At 38.4% G+C, this 19,267-nt stretch overlaps 1 protein-coding gene across 5 annotated transcripts in view; it reads right to left on the bottom strand.

Moving 5' to 3' along the window:
• CCDC170 (coiled-coil domain containing 170) overlaps window positions 1-19,267 on the bottom strand; it is a 107,097-nt gene that overhangs the window by 34,489 nt on the left and 53,341 nt on the right. For all 5 annotated transcript variants that reach the window (XM_037819572.1, XM_037819598.1, XM_037819581.1 and 2 more), the window contains exons 5-6: window positions 15,555-15,740; window positions 3,410-3,727 (exon numbers count right to left, since the gene is read on the bottom strand). In XM_037819572.1, the coding sequence (XP_037675500.1) occupies window positions 3,410-3,727; window positions 15,555-15,740 (504 nt within the window). The remainder of the gene's footprint in view (window positions 1-3,409; window positions 3,728-15,554; window positions 15,741-19,267) is intronic.

Here is a 19,267-nt window from a genome sequence, read left to right as displayed (position 1 = left end):
TATCCTCTTGTTGATGCCTTAGATTAGACACTTTTCTGGCTGTAGAATTGTAAATTTGTAGCCAAATAAACTCCCTTTATAAAAGCCAGTCCATTTCTGGTATTTTGCATAATGGCAGCATTAGCAAACCAGAACAAGGTTGCTTTGATAGATGAAGGGGCTCCGACTGGGCCCCCCAGGCTGATGACCACCTCAGGCTCTTCAGGGCATTGGGCTGGAACCCCACAGCCCCTACCGAGCCTGATGCGTACCCAAAGGAAAACAAAAAAGCCATCTGGGTAAATGTTCGTGAACCTGCATTAATTTATCTTTGACTCATGAAATGACATACAAATCTATCATGGTCATGTCCTCCCTATATTTAATCCATTCTCATCCAGATGATTCGCCAGTTAGGAAGCAGTTAGCAGGAAGAAAAAAAAAAATTTGCCTCAAATTCCTAAACTAAAAGCTGAAAATGTTGCAACTTCCATCACTGGGCAAGAAGCCATTATTTCATAAGCACCTGCCATGGGTGTCCTGAAATTTCAAGGCTAAATAACATCTAAGGGACTCATTTAGAATTCCTAGGAACCCAGCCATAGAACATTCGTCTAAGACAGCAGTTCTCAATCAGACGCGACTTTTCCCCCCAGGGAACAAATGGCAGTATCTGGTTGTTACAAATGGGGAGAGGCGAGCTACTGGCATCTAGTGGGGAGAGAACAGAGAGGCTACTAAATATCCTACAATGCACAGGACAGCCTCCACAACAAAGAATTATCTTGTCCAAAATGTCAGTAGTGCCAAGGTTGAGAAAGCCAACTCTAAGATGAAGGAACGCTTTTAAAAAGAAAATTAAATTTTGCCATGAGCTGAAGAGCAAGAAACAAGCAGAAGTGACTTACTGAAAAAGCGTGGGTGGTGTCCTGAATTCTCCTAAGAATTCTAAATGCAGGAAATGGAAAATGGCTAGCAAGGGGGCAAACAAGAAAAGCAATGCTCAGTATGTAGGAGTCAACGTTAAGTGAGAGTTTGCCAGGCCAAGCCTCAACCTGCCACTGGCCTTCACGTAGCTATTACTCAACCACGGACTGTGTTCGGCCACGGCAGCTAGCAGGCAGATGTAGCCTGCTTGACAAACAGGTTCATCAATTTGTAAAGCTCCCATTCTTCAGAAGCATTTCTAAGACAATATATGAAATCCATTTTCTCCTGATTTTACTTGAAGATGAGTCACAGAAGATGCCAGCTATATGCTTGATTTTAGGCTTTTAAATAGAGAGAGCAGCTATTGAGAAAAATTACAGGGTATGAGAGGCAGACAAAGGCACTAAAAAGACTCTGAATCATTTTAATTTTTATGGAGAGTGAGGGAAGGCATATCCAGCTTAACCAATTTACATCATTTTGCTTGAGAAAATAAACATACATATCATACTGACAGTTTTATGCCAGGTTTCCCATGCTGGAATTAAAATAGTTTTAAGAAAATACTTGGAAAAATAGAAGGGGAGGAGCAATCAAATGAAATGGCAAAGAACTATTAGCTATTGAAGTGCATCTATTAACATTCAAGGTAAATCATTTAATGAAAGTTTTCCCAATCCTGTAAATAATTTCCTTCCCCAATCACGGACTTACATGCATAGTGAATCATGAAAAAGATGGGTTTCCTTTCAGATGGCCTAGACACTCCACAGGGTGAAGGGCAGCCAACAAGTTTTCTGTGTATTTTACACCCATAAAGAGGACCGTGCACTTAAACAAATGGGCCACAAGGGTTTATCCTAGAGCATACAGGAATTTTGGTGAGTTTTAAAAGGAAACTTAAAGTTTTTGATCATTAAAGGAAATTTAGAAATTCAACTCTGACCTCTGTGTTAGCTATCACCCTGAATTTTTTAGTGATATTAAAATATGGAAAGATACATTTTCTCCTTTCGAGCAAGCATGAAATCAATAGAAGGAATAGTTCGTAATGGTATTGTACATAGAATTTGGATAGTATCTACTTTAAAACCTCTCTAATCAGGACTTCAAAAATTTGGAATTGATAATAATTTGAAGACAAACTGGGCTGAAATTGGACTCTGCAAAGCAACGCTTTATAGAAAAAAAGAATGATTCATAGTATAATCATAGTTGTAAACTAAATCATTTGTTTCCACTCATTAAACAAGTCCCCAAAAGAGTATTCTAGGCCCCAAAGCATTAAGAAGAAGAAGGAAGATGGAGAGAGTGTAGAAGCTACAGAGCAGTTGCTACTTGCCTGGCCGTGTGTTAAGGACTTTAAAACCATGTTTTCATTTAGTGCTCACAATAAACAATAACCTTGCAAGACAGATTCTGTTATAGGTATTCAAAACTTTATCTGCAATTCCAAAATCCAGAAGGCTCTGCAAACTGACAGGTTTTTTTTGTTCTTTTTTTTTTCCGTAACTCATTTGCTGACAAAACCTGACCTGACCTGAACCACTCTAGCAGCAAACCCTGACCTGAAGTGACATGAGACTATTTATGGTCTTTATTTATCCCCCTTAGCTGTGTTACAGGTTTTGTGCAGAACCGTGACTGTGGTTGATTAAGGGGTGCTGCCACACACCCCACTGGGGAGTGCTGTGCAGAACAGCTTCCTGAATAACCTTTCTGAGTATGGCATTACCTTTCCAAAGCCTGAAAAAGTGCAAATTAGAAAGCAAATCCATCCCCAAAGGTTTCAGACAAAGGGTTGCAGACCCTGAGTTATCTATCACCTTAATGGCAAATAAGGAAACAAAATCTCAAAGGCTGCAAGATTGTTGAATCATATCCCCCAAAGAGATATGTTCAAGTCCCAGCCCCTGGTCGCGTGAATGTGATCCTATGTGAAACAGGATCTTTGAAGCTATGATTAGTCAAGGTGAGGCCAAACTGATCAGCGTGGGCTCTCATCCCATATGACTGGAGTCTTTACAAGCAGGGGACATTTGGACACGGTAGGAGACAGACAGAAAGAGAGATGGCATGTGACATGGGTGGAGACTGAGCTATGGATTGCCGACAAGCTGCCACCAGAATGTGGAAGAATCACCATGGCCCTGCTGAAACCTTGCTCCCGACTTCCGGCCTCCAAATCTATGAGACAATGAATCTCTGATGTTTCAAGCCACCTGGTTTGTGATATTTTGTTACAGCCGCCCTAGGAAACCAGGACTCAGGAACCCGCCCAAGGCCACACGGCGAGGAAGCAGGATTCGAGGTCAGTCCCACACTGTTGATTAACTGTCGCTCAGTAACGCGTGTGCCTTCATAGGTGCCATATGCAACTGAAAGCAATAAAACCACATTGAAATCATACTTTAATTCAGGTAGGTCATGTATTGAATTTGCCCACATGAATAAGATGTGACAGTTCTCAAGAAGCTTATAAGCAGCCTCCCCCACTCACCCTTTTCCTGCTCTCTTCCTGGCTGCCCATTTCTCGAATCTTCTCCAAAATGCTGTCCTCTGTGGACCTGGTCATGCTCAGGCTTCCCCTAAGCAGGTCTGCGATCTTCTCCCTAAAGGAGGCGTACTGGCTTTGTGAGGCCACAGCTTCCTGCAGACTGTCTTTCTGATTCCGCTCCAGCTCAGAAAAGCTTTTCTTCAGGCAGCTCAGCTCTTGCTTCTGAGCATCCCAGACCCTCTGGCCGGCAAGCAGCCTTTCTTGGAAGAGCTTAACTTCCCTCTCAAGAGTTTCTTTTGCCTCCACAGCCGTGAGCAAGGCCTAAAATAATTACAGAAAGTAAAAACAATAATATTCACAGCCAATGAAGCACACCTGGGTTTGCTATAGCAATTCATTTCCCTTGCTTACCAAGGACTTCACAGACAGGGTTAAATTTCTTATTGCATTTTTAACTCTAAGTTCCCTATGGTCTCTTCATAACCTTCATAATCTCTTCATAAGAGATAACCCTCTACATAGTCTCTTATTAAATGGATGGAAAATTTAGGTATCTCAAAAAAGAGAGAGGGGATATAAAATCTGGATTTAAAAAAAGGAATTTTTTACATATAAGCCTTTTCCATGTGGACCTCTGGAAAGAGTTAATAAAAGCAAATCACTGCTCCCCTCCATGTGAGACCTGACTCCCAGGGGCATAAATCTCCCTGGCAACACAGAATATGACTCCTGGGGATGAATCTGGACCTGGTATCGTGGGATTGAGAGGATCTTCTTGATCAAAAGGGGAATGCAAAATGAAACAAAATAAAACTTCAGTGGCTGAGAGATTTCAAATAGAGTCGAGAGGTCACTCTGGGGGACATTCTTACGCACTATATAGATAACACTTTTTAGGTTTTAATACATTAGAATAGCTAGAAGTAAATACCTGAAACTACTGAACTCCAATCCAGTAGCCTTGACTCTTGAAAACAATTGTATAACAATATAGCTTACAGGGAGTGACAGTGTGATTGTGAAAACCCTATGGATCACACTCCACTTATCCAGTGTATGGATGGATGAGTAGAAAAATGGGGACAAAAACTAAACGAAAAATAGGGTGGGATGGGGGTGGTGATTTGGGTGCTCTTTTTTTATTTTTATATTTTATTCTTATTCTGATTCTTTCTGGTGTAAGGAAAATGTTCAAAAATAGGTTGGGGTGATGAATGCATAACTATAAGATGGTACTGTGAACAGGTGATTGTACACCATGGATGACTGTATGGTATGCGAATATATTTCAATAAAACTGAATTAAAAAAAAATCACTGAGTAACTTACTAGCAGATTCAGTCCATATATAGATTTATTTTTCCAAACTATCTGTTCCCATGCTGATTATGAATTAAACAGTAAACTCTCAGAGCCCTAACTAGACACTAAAAAAATTATTTTAATAAAGATAACTCCTTAATACTGTTTTTAGAAATAGAATAGCATTCTCATAAAATATCATTGCATTAAACAGAACTAGCTATTTCTTCCAATATTCATTGACTTTGCATCCCATTGATTCATAAAGACAACACACATAGAGATAGAACCTGGAGAAGAAGATAACTAACCATTTGGTGGATGGAAGGATTAAAAGCAGAGGGAGATAAAGTACCATCCTGAGAAGAATAATTATAAAGAATACAAAATGTACAATTAGGTTAAGAAAAATAATGAAGGGAATAGAAAAAGTTAACTGTGCAACCACTTATATTTACCGTAATTTAGAATGGTCTAAAAAAGCACAAAAGGGACATCCTTAAAATCCTTTTAAAAAAAAAAATCACTTGTTGATATCAAGTTCCAAAATACATGAATTGATATCAAGAAGGATTAAGCAATTGGCTAGCCAGAATTGTGATCTTATTGCTACCTAGTTAATCTAGGGGGAAAAAAACACTTTTTATTAAATATAGTATGTTGAGGTTTAAAAATACTGAAAAGAGAGACACAGTATCTTTGAATAACACTCTATACCTCAACTAGCTGGAAACATTTCAGGCTGGTAACTAAAATGCAACCATCCCTTTGCACCAGAACTGGGCTTTAAAAGGAATTCATCTCCACCAACAGTTTGGAGGCAGGAAAAATATTAGCTGAAACACTAGTTCCTAGTTTTTATGGAAAAGAGCATATCTTACCTTTCTTTTTCTTATAGTGATTTTTTTTTAAGCCAGGAAGTTTCAGGCATCATTTGAAAGAAGAGGCATCGAGTGGAGGGGGGTAAGTTAGAGAAGCCTGCCCTTTTCAGGAGATGTCATGACTAAACTAATTATAGAAACTGTTTTGTAAAGTGCCTCTTTTCAAGGTCCTAGCAACAGCTTCTTTTCCCTTCCTAAACTAGTCCTCTCTCCAGAGAAGCCCCACTGCCACTGCTAATTAAATTATGGTGCTTATAAAGGTAAAGAGTCAAGGACACGTTATCACAAGTACAATGTTTCAGACAGTGATATAATAGCCACTCAATTATAGGAACCAGCATCAGCATCCGTGATAATAAACTGGAACCATATTTCGCTTATAAACTACAATCTAGTGTGTGGTTAGAAAATCAAGGTCATAAATTAGACAATACAGGGATGAAAAGCAAGCCTGTTCATCCTAGATTTCAAAAACCGTAGAGAATATTATATGCAACATTTATATCGAAAGAAAAATCCGAATGCAAAAGGGAGAAGTTTTCACGGTCAATAGAGTGATTTTTTTTAACCAAATATTTACAAAACGCCCTCGAGATACTCAGAAATACATCAGAAACTTGAGTATTATGAACTTCCTGCCAGTCTGGAGTCGATTAATCAACTGGCAGCTTACACAAGGCGACCAATAAGCACAATTTAAATGTTTCCACTCTCCTCACAGTATCATACTGTCACTTAATTGCCTTAGGGACAAGGCCCCACAGAATCATCTCTAACAAATCCAAAGTCCCCCTTTTTCTAACCTAGCCACTAACACTTATATCTAGTAAAAATTAGAAAATATTAGATTCTGGTCATTGAATAAAGTGGTCCATGATATCAGGTCATATTTCCTTTGTGAGCACTTTTAACCCCCGTAAACAATAAGCAGATTCTCAAATGAAATGCAGGACTGTTGAGTCAATGACAAAGTTTTGGGGACTGCGCTGCCCAGTGCCCTGCATAAGTGCTTCAGGATTCAGGGGCACAGGACTTATCTGCTAGGAACAGGTGTCATCCGACTGCCACCCAGAGCCAGGCACCAGAAGGCAGTCGTGTTGCATGGCTACATCAAGGAGGCCCTGAAGCACCCCGTGCAAAGCAACGTGACATTGGTGTCAGCAGCCAGGATCCAGGGACAGCTGTCAGACCACACTGACACACCGAGCCGAAAACAAGTGGCTCATTACGAGCAAAACTCAGGCTGACCTCCGCAGAGGAAATCCCATCTGCAAATGAGGGCAAACCCTACAGACAGGAACTGGGATCACTTTAAAAATTTATTTTAATAAACAAAGCATTATATTCCATCCTACTAGCGTAGCAAAGAATAATGACCCTTTTGCCTCTGCTTATAAACATATTTATAAATTTAGGATTAAGGCATTCAATTCACCTCCCAACTAAATGCATGATTCTGCATTAAGTAATCAAACCATTCAAAGCTTTGTATTTAAAAAATGCAATAGATTCCTATTATGATATTGCTAACCACTACAGGGATTTGGATGTGTGTGAGATCAAATTGCCTCTCAAAAATATGACTGGTTATAGTCAGGGTGGAGAAACTCTGGCTCAAGCTTAATTCATCCATCCCTAGACAAATTTTATAAAATTAAAATGCAGTTGGTTACCTCTATTTCCTGCAGTTAAGATGAGCTGGTAAGCTCAGAAGTTCCTCAAATAGGCAGTCTCCTTTCTTGTTGGTGGAAGTGTGACAGGTCTAATTTTGGTATAAATACCTACCAAATGTAACATGCACATATCCTTTGACCCTGCAATTATACTCCTAAGAATCCATCTGAGGGACAGCTTACAAAAAATGGAAAATGAGGTATGAGCAAAGTTACTCAATTATAAAATTACAGCAAAAGTTCAGGCATAGCGTGACTATCCATTAATGTGGAACTGGTTAAACATATATGAAGCATCCATACCAGAGAATACTCTGTAGTCTTCAAGAGATAAAAACCTCAAGGGAGGTTTTTTATATACTAATCTGGAAGACTCTCTGAGATACAATCAGTGAAAAAATCAAAGTGCTGGACAATGTGTCTAGTATAGAACCATTTGTACCTATATAAAAAGAGAATATCTCTAGAAATACAGACAAGCAACTGATAAGACTGGTCATCTCTAGAGAAGGGAACTATAGCTTGAAAGCAGAAATGGAAGGAAGATGTGATCGAACAGCGACAACAAGGAAAACACCCAGGGTTTTTTGGTCCATTTGAAGGGCTAAATGAGAAAACACATGCCCACAAACACCAAGTTAGGCTGCATTAGTAGTGGTAAAGTATCTAGAATGAGGGAGGTGAGTCCTGCTGTGTTCCCTTTGAACCAGACCAAACCTGGCATTTAGCATTCAGTTCTAGGAATCAAACTTTAATATAGATTTAAAAACCTTCTAGAATAGTGCTATTTAAAACGTGTTTAACATACTGGTGCCACCACTGCAACTGTTTGTTCCCAGTCCCAACAAGATGAGTTCAGAAATTAAGGGTAGGAGTTTATTAGTTCCTGTAGCAATTTGACATTGCTGCAACGTTGATGCAACAGTGGGCTTGATTGTTGAACAAGGTATGGGCCAATTCAGGTTTTATTGAACCCATGTGGTAAGCAGTATGAGGTGTGAGCTGCGTTATTTGTTGTGTACAGTAAGAATGAGTTACAACATGTGAACTTTTAAGGTTAGTTTGACAATGATGATCCAAAAGTGAAAAGTGTGTAAAATCCAGAATCCATTTCTTGCATCAAAAGATAACTTACATGTAACTACATTTTTACAGAATAAGTTGATAGAACTGTCTGCTGATGGAGAATTGAAGATGGATTTTGAAAACACAACATTGTCTCATGTTGGATAAATGTTACAAATAAATATCCCGAGCTTGCTGAAATTGCTTTAAAATCTCTTCTCGTCACAACAAACAACTGTGAGACTGGTTTTTCTACTACAAGTGTTTCAAAAGCAAAACACAGAAACAGTTTAATGTACATTATCCCCTGCAAGTAGCAGTGTTCAATTCAACCTAGATGATATCCTAACAAACAGGCAAGCTCACTGCCACAGTATAAGTTTCAATACTGATAAAGCGGTTTTTGTTCAAAGTGTGCCTACAGAACTTTAATTCAGGAAATTTTAGTGATAACTTTTTATTTAGATATGATTGCAGCACCACAAAAAGCTATGTGCATAATAGTGATTCTTCATATTCATCTCCTACCCACACACGTTCCATCAAAGAGGAGTGTGTGCAGTTTATGTAATTCTTTTTTCCCCTATGTTTATACTGACTATCTTTATGAAAATTTAATTTTGTATCTGTCATCTAATGCTTAAAATTTGGACTCATACTTCATATGCCTTTTTAAATAAGTTTTTTCTGTTAACTCATTTTAATTCTATTTTATGATATTATCAGTCAGCAATGGGTTAAAAATAAAGAAAAACTGTTCCTACGCCACAGATAGTTTGAAAAGCAGTGGACTAGAATACATTTGGAGCATAGGAATGAGAATGGTGAAAGTCTTGAAACCATGTTCTAAGAGGAAATGTTGGAAAAAAAAATGGAGCATGTGTATATAGATGTCTTCAAGTAATCAAAAGGTTGCCATGTGGAAGGAGAATTGGGTGTTCTGCCTGTGATCTAACAGTGTGGAAGTTGCATAGCAATATTTTACTTCAATTAGGAGGCCTTCCCCAAATCTGAGCTGTCCCAAAGAAATCAGCAACTTTAGAAAATACTTAGAATTCTGCTCAGGCTTAAAATTCTCAGTTATTGACAAACTCAACATAAATCAACAGTGAATTCAGCTGCCCAACAGGCCAGTGAGCTCCGAGTCTTCACAAAGAGACTCCAAACACCCTGCCACGTACAGGTCAGCCCGTGCCTGGAGGACCATGGACAGTTCCCGCTTGGAAATTTTAAGAGGGACACTGGCAAAATGGAATGGGTTCAGCACCTCATGCTGAGATTAGACACATAATAAAGAATATTTATATAAGCATGTTATTTTAAAGGCTGTTTCAATTTATTTTAAATTTTTAGAACCAATCTAAAGACAAAGCATGAAATTTATTTACAGAACAGAATGTGAATGTTATCAACCTTGACAACATAGATACAATAATATAATAAAAACTGGGAAGTAGAGAGAGGACAACAAAAAGTAGGAGGCATTTAATTCCTCGTATTTCACAGCAGAAAATCTGAAAACACTATCCAAAATTGACAAATCAGGAATAGAAGCGGATTTCTTTGATGTCTTAATGGTAATTTTCAGAACAGAAAAACGGAACTGATTAAAACAGGTTATTGTGTAAGAGTGAGTCTAGGAGGGAGGAGCAGAAGGGATGTGAGTTTATTTTGGAGGTTTATGAACAATTTGAAATGTTTATAAATATGAGCAGATGTTCTTTTAGTATTTATTTTAATTTTAATTCCTCACCCAGAGACTAGAACTTCTCCAACCTCAGAGACAATAAGAAGAAAGGTTCCAGTAAGGAACATTTGAAAGATCTGGAGTTTTTTGGCCAGAAGAAGAGACTTGGAAAGCCATGATGGATGTCTGCTTGAAAGGTGGCCAGAAGGAAAGGAGTTTCAGTTTATTCTCGAAGTTTACTAAGTAGAAGCACAATGAGGATGTGAAATGGTAGGAATTCTGATTCTGACTTGATAGGATAACAACTGTTCAACAGTTAGTACTGCACAAAGATGAAATGAACCTCCTCGTGTAGTAGAAAGGCTGGGCATCAGCTGGTCAGAGGCTTTTAAAGATGATTTCTATTTCTCATGGAGAGTTGGATGATCCACCTACACTTCTAACACTATGAATCTAGGACTGGAAAGAAATTTGTCATTCCTTTGGTAATTCATCCTCCTCTAGTCCTTTCTCACTTCCACAAACTGTTTCCATATGCATGTACTCTTAAAATAATCTTATGCTTATTCATTATATTTCTTATACTCTAGGTGAAGGAAAATAACTAGGAAAGTGAAAGGTACTGAGCATCAATTATGTGCCAAGTACATACTGTGTTCTTTACGTATATCATTCAATCCTAACTGTATCTGTAAAAGACAGACCCCTACATTATTTTCCAGTTTTACAGGTGAGAAACTGAGGTTCGAAGAGGTAAAATCACGTGCCTAGTATCACATAGCCAAATGACTCTGGAGCCAGGATAAAAACTCAAGCAGACTAATTCAGAATTAATCCTTAATTCTGTTCACTATGTCTCTCTTGTGCTCTCCTTCTTACATACTCCACTGCAGGATAATAAATCAAGAAAGCAGAAGGGACATTCTTCAAACTCAGGCCTTCCCAATGCAAAATCAGTATGATTTCCTAGCTTTAATTCCAGTTACTAGAATTGAAGAAAGTATGAACACTCTGAAGGAAAGAAACTTTGAAATCCAATGTGTAGGTTTCATTTCTGATCTGCTGACTCTAACTTCTATATTCTATGGTAAAGGTGTGTGTGTGCGTGCGTGTGTGTGTGTGTGTGTAGCTTATGTAGGTGAAGCAACCACTTTCCTCAACTCTGTATTATTTCAAGATAGCCAAGAGACAAGATATCAATCTTGAATCGTTTTTAAAATATACTTCAATTTTAACTACTAAAGATTATCAGATAATATGCTTTACCATACATGTAATAAATTACTGGGATTTTTATTCATGAAACTTTCATAAAGTAAATGAAGTAGAATCATTTTTTTAAAAAAATCAGAAAGGCCAAGTTTGGTAGAAACAACACACTGGCCTTCTGGTATCTCTGCAGTCATTCTGGACTTCACTAATAAAGTAGGTTTCCTACCTCAAAAACAAGACTTTTGAAAGCATTATGAAGGCTTCCTGAGACCATTAATGTGTCAGTAAAACCACCTGACAGTGTTTTAAGTAATAAATCTTTGGAGTCATAATCCTATGAATGAGCACTTTATTGAAGACCTCAAGGTTTTTATTGCCCATATTTTTTTTTACAATTTTTATTATTTTGGCAGAGAATTCATCCCAAAATGAATGTGTTTTCAAAGTCTGGAAACATTGCATCAGTCATTTACAAGCAAAGGAACTTACATAAGAAAAGGAATAAGTTCTGTTTTTCAAATGTGCTATCACATTTCATACTCATTTCCTACTGCTACCTCCAGAGATGCACTTTTATAGAGAAATATGGAATTCTTCCTAATTCTCCAGCCTTGATAATTTAATAACTACTATTTATTACTAAATTAAGTTACTCATTCACTGAGAGAATCTGCATAGCCAGTTGTCTGCTGACTGATAAATAATAATTTCTGACATCAGACTTGTATGTAGGATATAGCTGTAGATAGACAGATAAATAGATAGATACAAAGGGGACTATTGGTGAAGGCATAGTAATGCAATGACTTGGGTTCAAATCTCAGCTTGCCCATTTAATAGCTGTGTGAACATGAGCAAAGCACATAACCTCTCTGAGCCCTTAGCACAAAGACAGTGCTAATATGAACTACTTGATAAATGGGGACTATCATACTAATGATTGATAAGAGTACTAACGTAAAAAATCTAAGGGTCTTACACCTCACTCAGGTAAAATATTGAGAGTGTAATTTTAAAGTAATCATATGTATATTGTAAGATAAATCAAATGAGTAAATATATTATATTTGGATCCAAAAGACACTAATACAAAACAAAAAAAATTTCTAAAGCCCTAAAATGTTACATTTAATTTAAAATATAAATATCAATTTATGATTTAAAAATTATTTCTCAATCTGTCCACTGAAAGGGTCTGAAAAATGTGATGCCCCGATAGCACTGAGGACATCTAAACCCTAAATTTTGGTTTCTAAGAACCATTTCCCAGTGAAAGGAACCAAAGATCTTTAGAGAATTGGCTGATTTCAGTTCTGTGGCCTGAAAATTGCCAAGTGAGCCTGGGAAATCTTCTGCCAGAAAGCAAGGAATTGTTGAAAGTCTAATGAGTCATGTTACAGGGTCACAGAGCCCAAATTTGGGGAATTTTGAGCATCAAAATAGAAAAACTCATTGCAACACTGTAAATAAATAAAAATCCATGTGCACACAGGATTAAAGAAGAGGGGAAAGAAAAAGAAGAATACCAGCTAATAAGTAGAAAGAAAGATAGAATTAGGTTATTACCATTTTGCCATCCTTGATCTAATAGTTAACCCAGGCTAGAATTGATGGATGCTAATATCACTAGGTAAAAAGTATTGGGGAATGGGAATCACCTACCAATTATCATCCCACTGATAACTTACTTAACTGCAGAAGAAAAAAATATATACCTTTAAAGAGATTGGCATTCAATATTAGTATCACCAACAATGGGACAAATCTGGCATTATTTTACTTCTAGTATGATTTAATATGAAATATACAACTTTATCTTTGAAATATCCTTGCCAAAAAGGTTTAAACTGAATGTAATTCAGCCTTGCAACCCAACTTTAAGTTTATAGACTATAAATAAACAAGTTAAACAGAACCATGAGGAAACAATCAGACCACTGTTCTGGACTCTTCAAAAAATCAGTATTATTAAAAAAAAAAAAAAAAAAAAAAAAAAAACTAAAAGACAAAAAAAAAAAAATCAACAAATGCAATGAATGAACCTAGACTGGATCATGACTGGGGAAAGAAAATTGCTATAAAAGACATTCTTGTATCAAGTGGAGAAATTTGAATGTGGAATGATATTAGATGATATATTAGTTATCTATTGCTGTGTAACAAATTTCCCCAAATGTAGTGGCTTGAAACAAACATTTATTATCACTTGGTTTCCATGGGTCATGAATCAGAGCATGACTCAGCTGGATCATCCTGGCTCAGGGTCTCTCCTAATTGCAGTCAAGCTGTTGGCTGGGTCTGCAGTCATCTCAAGGCTTGACTGAAGGAGGATTTGTCTCCAAGCTCATTCATGTGGTTGTCAGCAGGCTCCTTTCCACACAGACCTCGCAACAGGCTGCCTAAGTGTCCTTTGGCATGGTTGTTAGCATCTCCCCAGAGCTAACCTCACAATGTGGCAACTGACTTCCTTCAAGAGCAAGTGATTCAACAGAGAAGAGGGTGCCCTTAAGGTGGAAGCTGCAGTCTCTTTATAACCTAGTATCAAAAGCAACATCCCATTACTTCTATTCTATTCTATTCTATTCTATTCTATTCTATTCTATTCTAATCTATTCTATTCACTAAAAGTGATTCATTAAGCCCAGCCTTCACTCAAGAGGAGAGGAATTAAACTCCTATGTATGCCTCTCCAGGGGAAGAATATCAAATAATTTGTGGACTTTAAAACCATCACAGATGGTGTTACGGCTTTATTGCTAATTCTTAGATGTGATAATGTTATAATGGTTAAAAAGAGTAATGTCCTCATTCTTAGGATACATATGTTGAAGTAGTCAAAGACAACACATATGGTGTCTGCAACGCCTTTTCAGATGGTTCCGTAAATACATGTTTAAATATAAGTTTGTCTGACCCTCAAGTTTTTGCTCTCTCCACAGAGTTAATGTGTCAGGGGGAAGAAAGCTAATGGTAAGAAATGTGTGTTGTTTCATTTTGTTATTGTTAGAGAGGTTGCAGGTTTATAGAAAAATCATGCAGAAAATATTAGAAGGAATTGGGAGGGGGAGGGATAGGAGTTATTATCACTACTCTAGATCACGCTCATGCCCCAGCTTCCCATGTCTCCCCAGCTTGGTGATAAACCTCTACAGACATAGGGGCCCCAAAGATGGTCCCACAAAGAGTCAAGTCCACAACTTGTTATGCCAGCCTGGGGACACCATCAGCCCTTCACCTTTACAAAGCGTCTCAATTTCAGTATCAGCCAATGCCTCATCTTAAACTCCATCTCCCTCACCGTTGTCATTTAATTTTCTCCTGTGTATATCCATTAACTGATGGCACCAGCTCATTTTTGCTTTTGGGAATTGATCAATATTACTAATCCCATAATCAGTTTCTTTGTTACAAAACTTAAAACATATAATTAAAGAATTACACAGTGTTTAAAAAACGCACACAGGATTCATTCTCATGTATCTTTGTGTCTTTACTAAGTTGCTAACTGGAAGCGTAGATTCCATTATAAGATTTATAAGGAGGGAAAATACAACCAGACAGGCTCCTTGACCTCAGAGTCTAACTCATTTGAAAAGATTGAACAATCCATTGAATAAATAAAAGTTTAGATTAAAAAGCATTTCCGAAAGTTTGGTGATGCCTCTCAAAATGCCAATACTCATCTTTTTGCACTTGGCAAGTCTACTTTAGGATTTTGTCTTACTGATATAGTCTCATGCATGACAAAAGATATAAAATTATACATAATGGCCTTGTTTATGTGTCAAGTCTGTGTGTAGATATTACCATTTGTGTTTAAAAAAACATAAAAAGAGAAAATATAGTGAGTAGAGTATGTTACCATCATGTTATAAATAAATAAAAAGACCATATATTTGCATATATGTGTATACAATGTTTCTAGAAAGAGGTATAAGAAATTGTTAACAGAGTTTCCTTCTGAGGAAGACAACTGAGGAGTGGGGTAAGGAGAAGAGTTTTCACCCTTGTGTACCTTTAGAATTTTGTATCTTGTGAATATCTTACATATTTGTTTTAAAAATAGAATTTATATTTTAAAAATCCTTGCAATTTAACTAAAGTAAGACATATGCTCTATAAATTCTTTGCTTTTAAGGATTTTATATTTCCTTTTTTTTTTTCTCAATTTGGAGAAAATGATCAAATGGCCCCTTGCTGTGCCAGCCCCCCTACACCTTGTCCCCACTAAGAGCACGCCTTCCAAAGCTGTGTTCACCCTACATTCGCTTTTCAATTTCTGCTTCATAAACATGGTCACAGATGCACACACACTTCACAGACTGTACCTGGTTCAGCTTGTCCTTCTCTTCAAGGCAGGAAGCAGCTTTTTTCTGCTCTCTGTTTACTTCTGAAACCAGCCTCATGATTGTTTCTCTGCTAGCTTTTGCCTCCATCTCATGGACATTTATAGTCTCTTCAAGAGTAATAATATGTCCTTTCATGAATGCATTTTCCTTGCACACCTCTCTCAGCTGGAGAGAAAGCAGTGAGAACTGTCATAGCAAAAATTAACAATTTCATACCACTTTTTCTAAGCAACTCGCAATCTATACTGCAATGACTGCATTATACTAAAACAGAAAAAAAAAAAAAAGAAACACCCCTAGGTGGACTCAAAACAGCACATTTTCAAAGACAGCCTCAAAGTCAGTTTTGTGTAGCCCCGTGGTCAAATTTAAGTTAGTCAAAAGATGGCCGAGGCGGGGCAAGATGGCGGACTGGTGAGCTGTATGTTTTAGTTACTCCTCCAGGAAAGTAGGTAGAAAGCCAGGAACTGCGTGGACTGGACACCACAGAGCAATCTGACTTTGGGCATACTTCATACAACACTCATGAAAACGTGGAACTGCTGAGATCAGCGAAATCTGTAAGTTTTTGCGGCCAGGGGACCCGCGCCCCTCCCTGCCAGGCTCAGTCCCGGGGGAGGAGGGGCTGTCAGCTCCGGGAAGGAGAAGGGAGAACTGCAGTGGCAGCCCTTATCGGAAAATCATTCTACTGATTCAAACTCCAACCATAGATAGACTGAGACCAGACACCAGAGAATCTGAGAGCAGCCAGCCCAGCAGAGAGGAGACAGGCATAGAAAAAAAAAAAAAACAACACGAAAAAACTCCAAAATAAAAGCGGAGGATTTTGGAGTTCTGGTGAACATAGAAAGGGGAAGGGCCCTGAGGCACATATGCAAATCCTGAAGAAAAGCTGATCTCTCTGCCCTGTGGACCTTTCCTTAATGGCCCTGGTTGCTTTGTCTCTTAGCATTTCAATAACCCATTAGATCTCTGAGGAGGGCCCTTTTTTTTTCTTTTTTTTTTTTAATCCTTTTTTCTTTTTCTAAAACAATTACTCTAAGAAGCCCAATACAGAAAACTTCAAAGACTTGCTATTTGGGCAGGTCAACTCAAGAGCAGAACTAGGAGAGCTCTGAGACAAAACGCAATAATCCACTGGCTGAGAAAATTCACTAAACAACACAACTTCCCAAGAAAAGGGGGGTGTCCGCTCACAGCCATCATCCTGGTGGACAGGAAACACTCCTGCCCATCGCCAGCCCCATAGCCCAGAACTGCCCCAGACAACCCAGTGTGACGGAAGTGCTTCAAATAACAGGCACACACCACAAAACTGGGCAGTGGACATTAGCCTTCCCTGCAACCTCAGCTGATTGTCCCAGAGTTGGGAAGGTAGAGCAGTGTGAATTAACAAAGCCCCATTCAGCCATCATTTCAGCAGACTGGGAGCCTCCCTACACAGCCCAGCAGCCCAGAACTGCCCTGGGGGGACGGCACTCACCTGTGACATAGCACAGTCATCCCTCAACAGAGGACCCGGGGTGCACGGCCTGGAAGAGGGGCCCACTTGCAAGTCTCAGGAGCCATACACCAATACCAAGGACTTGTGGGTCAGTGGCAGAGACAAACTGTGGCAGGACTGAACTGAAGGATTAGACTATTGCAGCAGCTTTAAAACTCTAGGATCACCAGGGAGTTTTGATTGATAGAGCCACCCCCCCCCCCCCTGACTGCCCAGAAACACGCCCCATATACAGGGCAGGCAACACCAACTACACACGCAAGCTTGGTACACCAATTGGACCCCACAAGACTCACTCCCCCACTCACCACAAAGGCTAAGCAGGGGAGAACTGGCCTGTGGAGAACAGGTGGCTCGTGGACGCCACCTGCTGGTTAGTTAGAGAAAGTGTACTCCACGAAGCTGTAGATCTGATAAATTAGAGATAAGGACTTCAATTGGTCTACAAATCCTAAAAGAACCCTATCATGTTCAGCAAATGCCACGAGGCCAAAAACAACAGAAAATTATAAAGCATATGAAAAAACCAGACGATATGGATAACCCAAGCCCAAGCACCCAAATCAAAAGACCAGAAGAGACACAGCACCTAGAGCAGCTACTCAAGAACTAAAGATGAACAATGAGACCATAGTACGGGAGATAAAGGAAATCAAGAAGACCCTAGAAGAGCATAAAGAAGACATTGCAAGACTAAATAAAAAAATGGATGATCTTATGGAAATTAAAGAAACTGTTGACCAAATTAAAAAGATTCTGGACACTCATAGTACAAGACTAGAGGAAGTTGAACAACGAATCAGTGACCTCGAAGATGACAGAATGGAAAATGAAAGCATAAAACAAAGAATGGGGAAAAAAATTGAAAAAATCGAAATGGACCTCAGGATATGATAGATAATATGAAACGTCCAAATATAAGACTCATTGGTGTCCCAGAAGGGGAAGAAAAGGGTAAAGGTCTAGGAAGAGTATTCAAAGAAATTGTTGGGGAAAACTTCCCAAATCTTCTAAACAACATAAATACACAAATCATAAATGCTCAGCGAACTCCCAAATAGAATAAATCCAAATAAACCCACTCCGAGACATATACTGATCACACTGTCAAACACAGAAGAGAAGGAGCAAGTTCTGAAAGCAGCAAGAGAAAAGCAATTCACCACATACAAAGGAAACAGCATAAGACTAAGTAGTGACTACTCAGCAGCCACCATGGAGGTGAGAAGGCAGTGGCACGATATATTTAAAATTCTGAGTGAGAAAAATTTCCAGCCAAGAATACTTTATCCAGCAAAGCTCTCCTTCAAATTTGAGGGAGAGCTTAAATTTTTCACAGACAAACAAATGCTGAGAGAATTTGCTAACAAGAGACCTGCCCAACTGGAGATACTCAAGGGAGCCCTACAGACAGAGAAACAAAGAAAGGACAGAGAGACTTGGAGAAAGGTTCAGTACTAAAGAGATTCGGTATGGGTACAATAAAGGATATTAATAGACAGAGGGGAAAAATATGACAAACATAAACCAAAGGATAAGATGGCTTATTCAAGAAACGCCTTCACAGTTATAACGTTGAATGTAAATGGATTAAACTCCCCAATTAAAAGATATAGATTCAGCAGAATGGATCAAAAAAAATGAACCATCAATATGTTGCATACAAGAGACTCATCTTAGACACAGGGACACAAAGAAACTGAAAGTGAAAGGATGGAAAAAAATATTTCATGCAAGCTACAGCCAAAAGAAAGCAGGTGTAGCAATATTAATCTCAGATAAAATAGACTTCAAATGCAGGGATGTTTTGAGAGACAAAGAAGGCCACTACGTACTAATAAAAGGGGCAATTCAGCAAGAAGAAATAACAATCGTAAATGTCTATGCACCCAACCAAGGTGCCACAAAATACATGAGAGAAACACTGGCAAACTAAAGGAAGCAATTGATGTTTCCACAATAATTGTGGGAGACTTCAACACATCACTCTCTCCTATAGATAGATCAACCAGACAGAAGACCAATAAGGAAATTGAAAACCTAAACAATCTGATAAATGAATTAGATTTAACAGACATATACAGGACATTACATCCCAAATCACCAGGATACACATACTTTTCTAGTGCTCATGGAACTTTCTCCAGAATAGATCATACGCTGGGACATAAAACAAGCCTCAATAAAT

Source organism: Choloepus didactylus, chromosome 2, assembly GCF_015220235.1.
Source record: "Choloepus didactylus isolate mChoDid1 chromosome 2, mChoDid1.pri, whole genome shotgun sequence".
Classification (NCBI taxonomy): Eukaryota; Metazoa; Chordata; class Mammalia; order Pilosa; family Megalonychidae; genus Choloepus; species Choloepus didactylus.
This window is presented reverse-complemented; position numbering and strand designations above follow the sequence as displayed.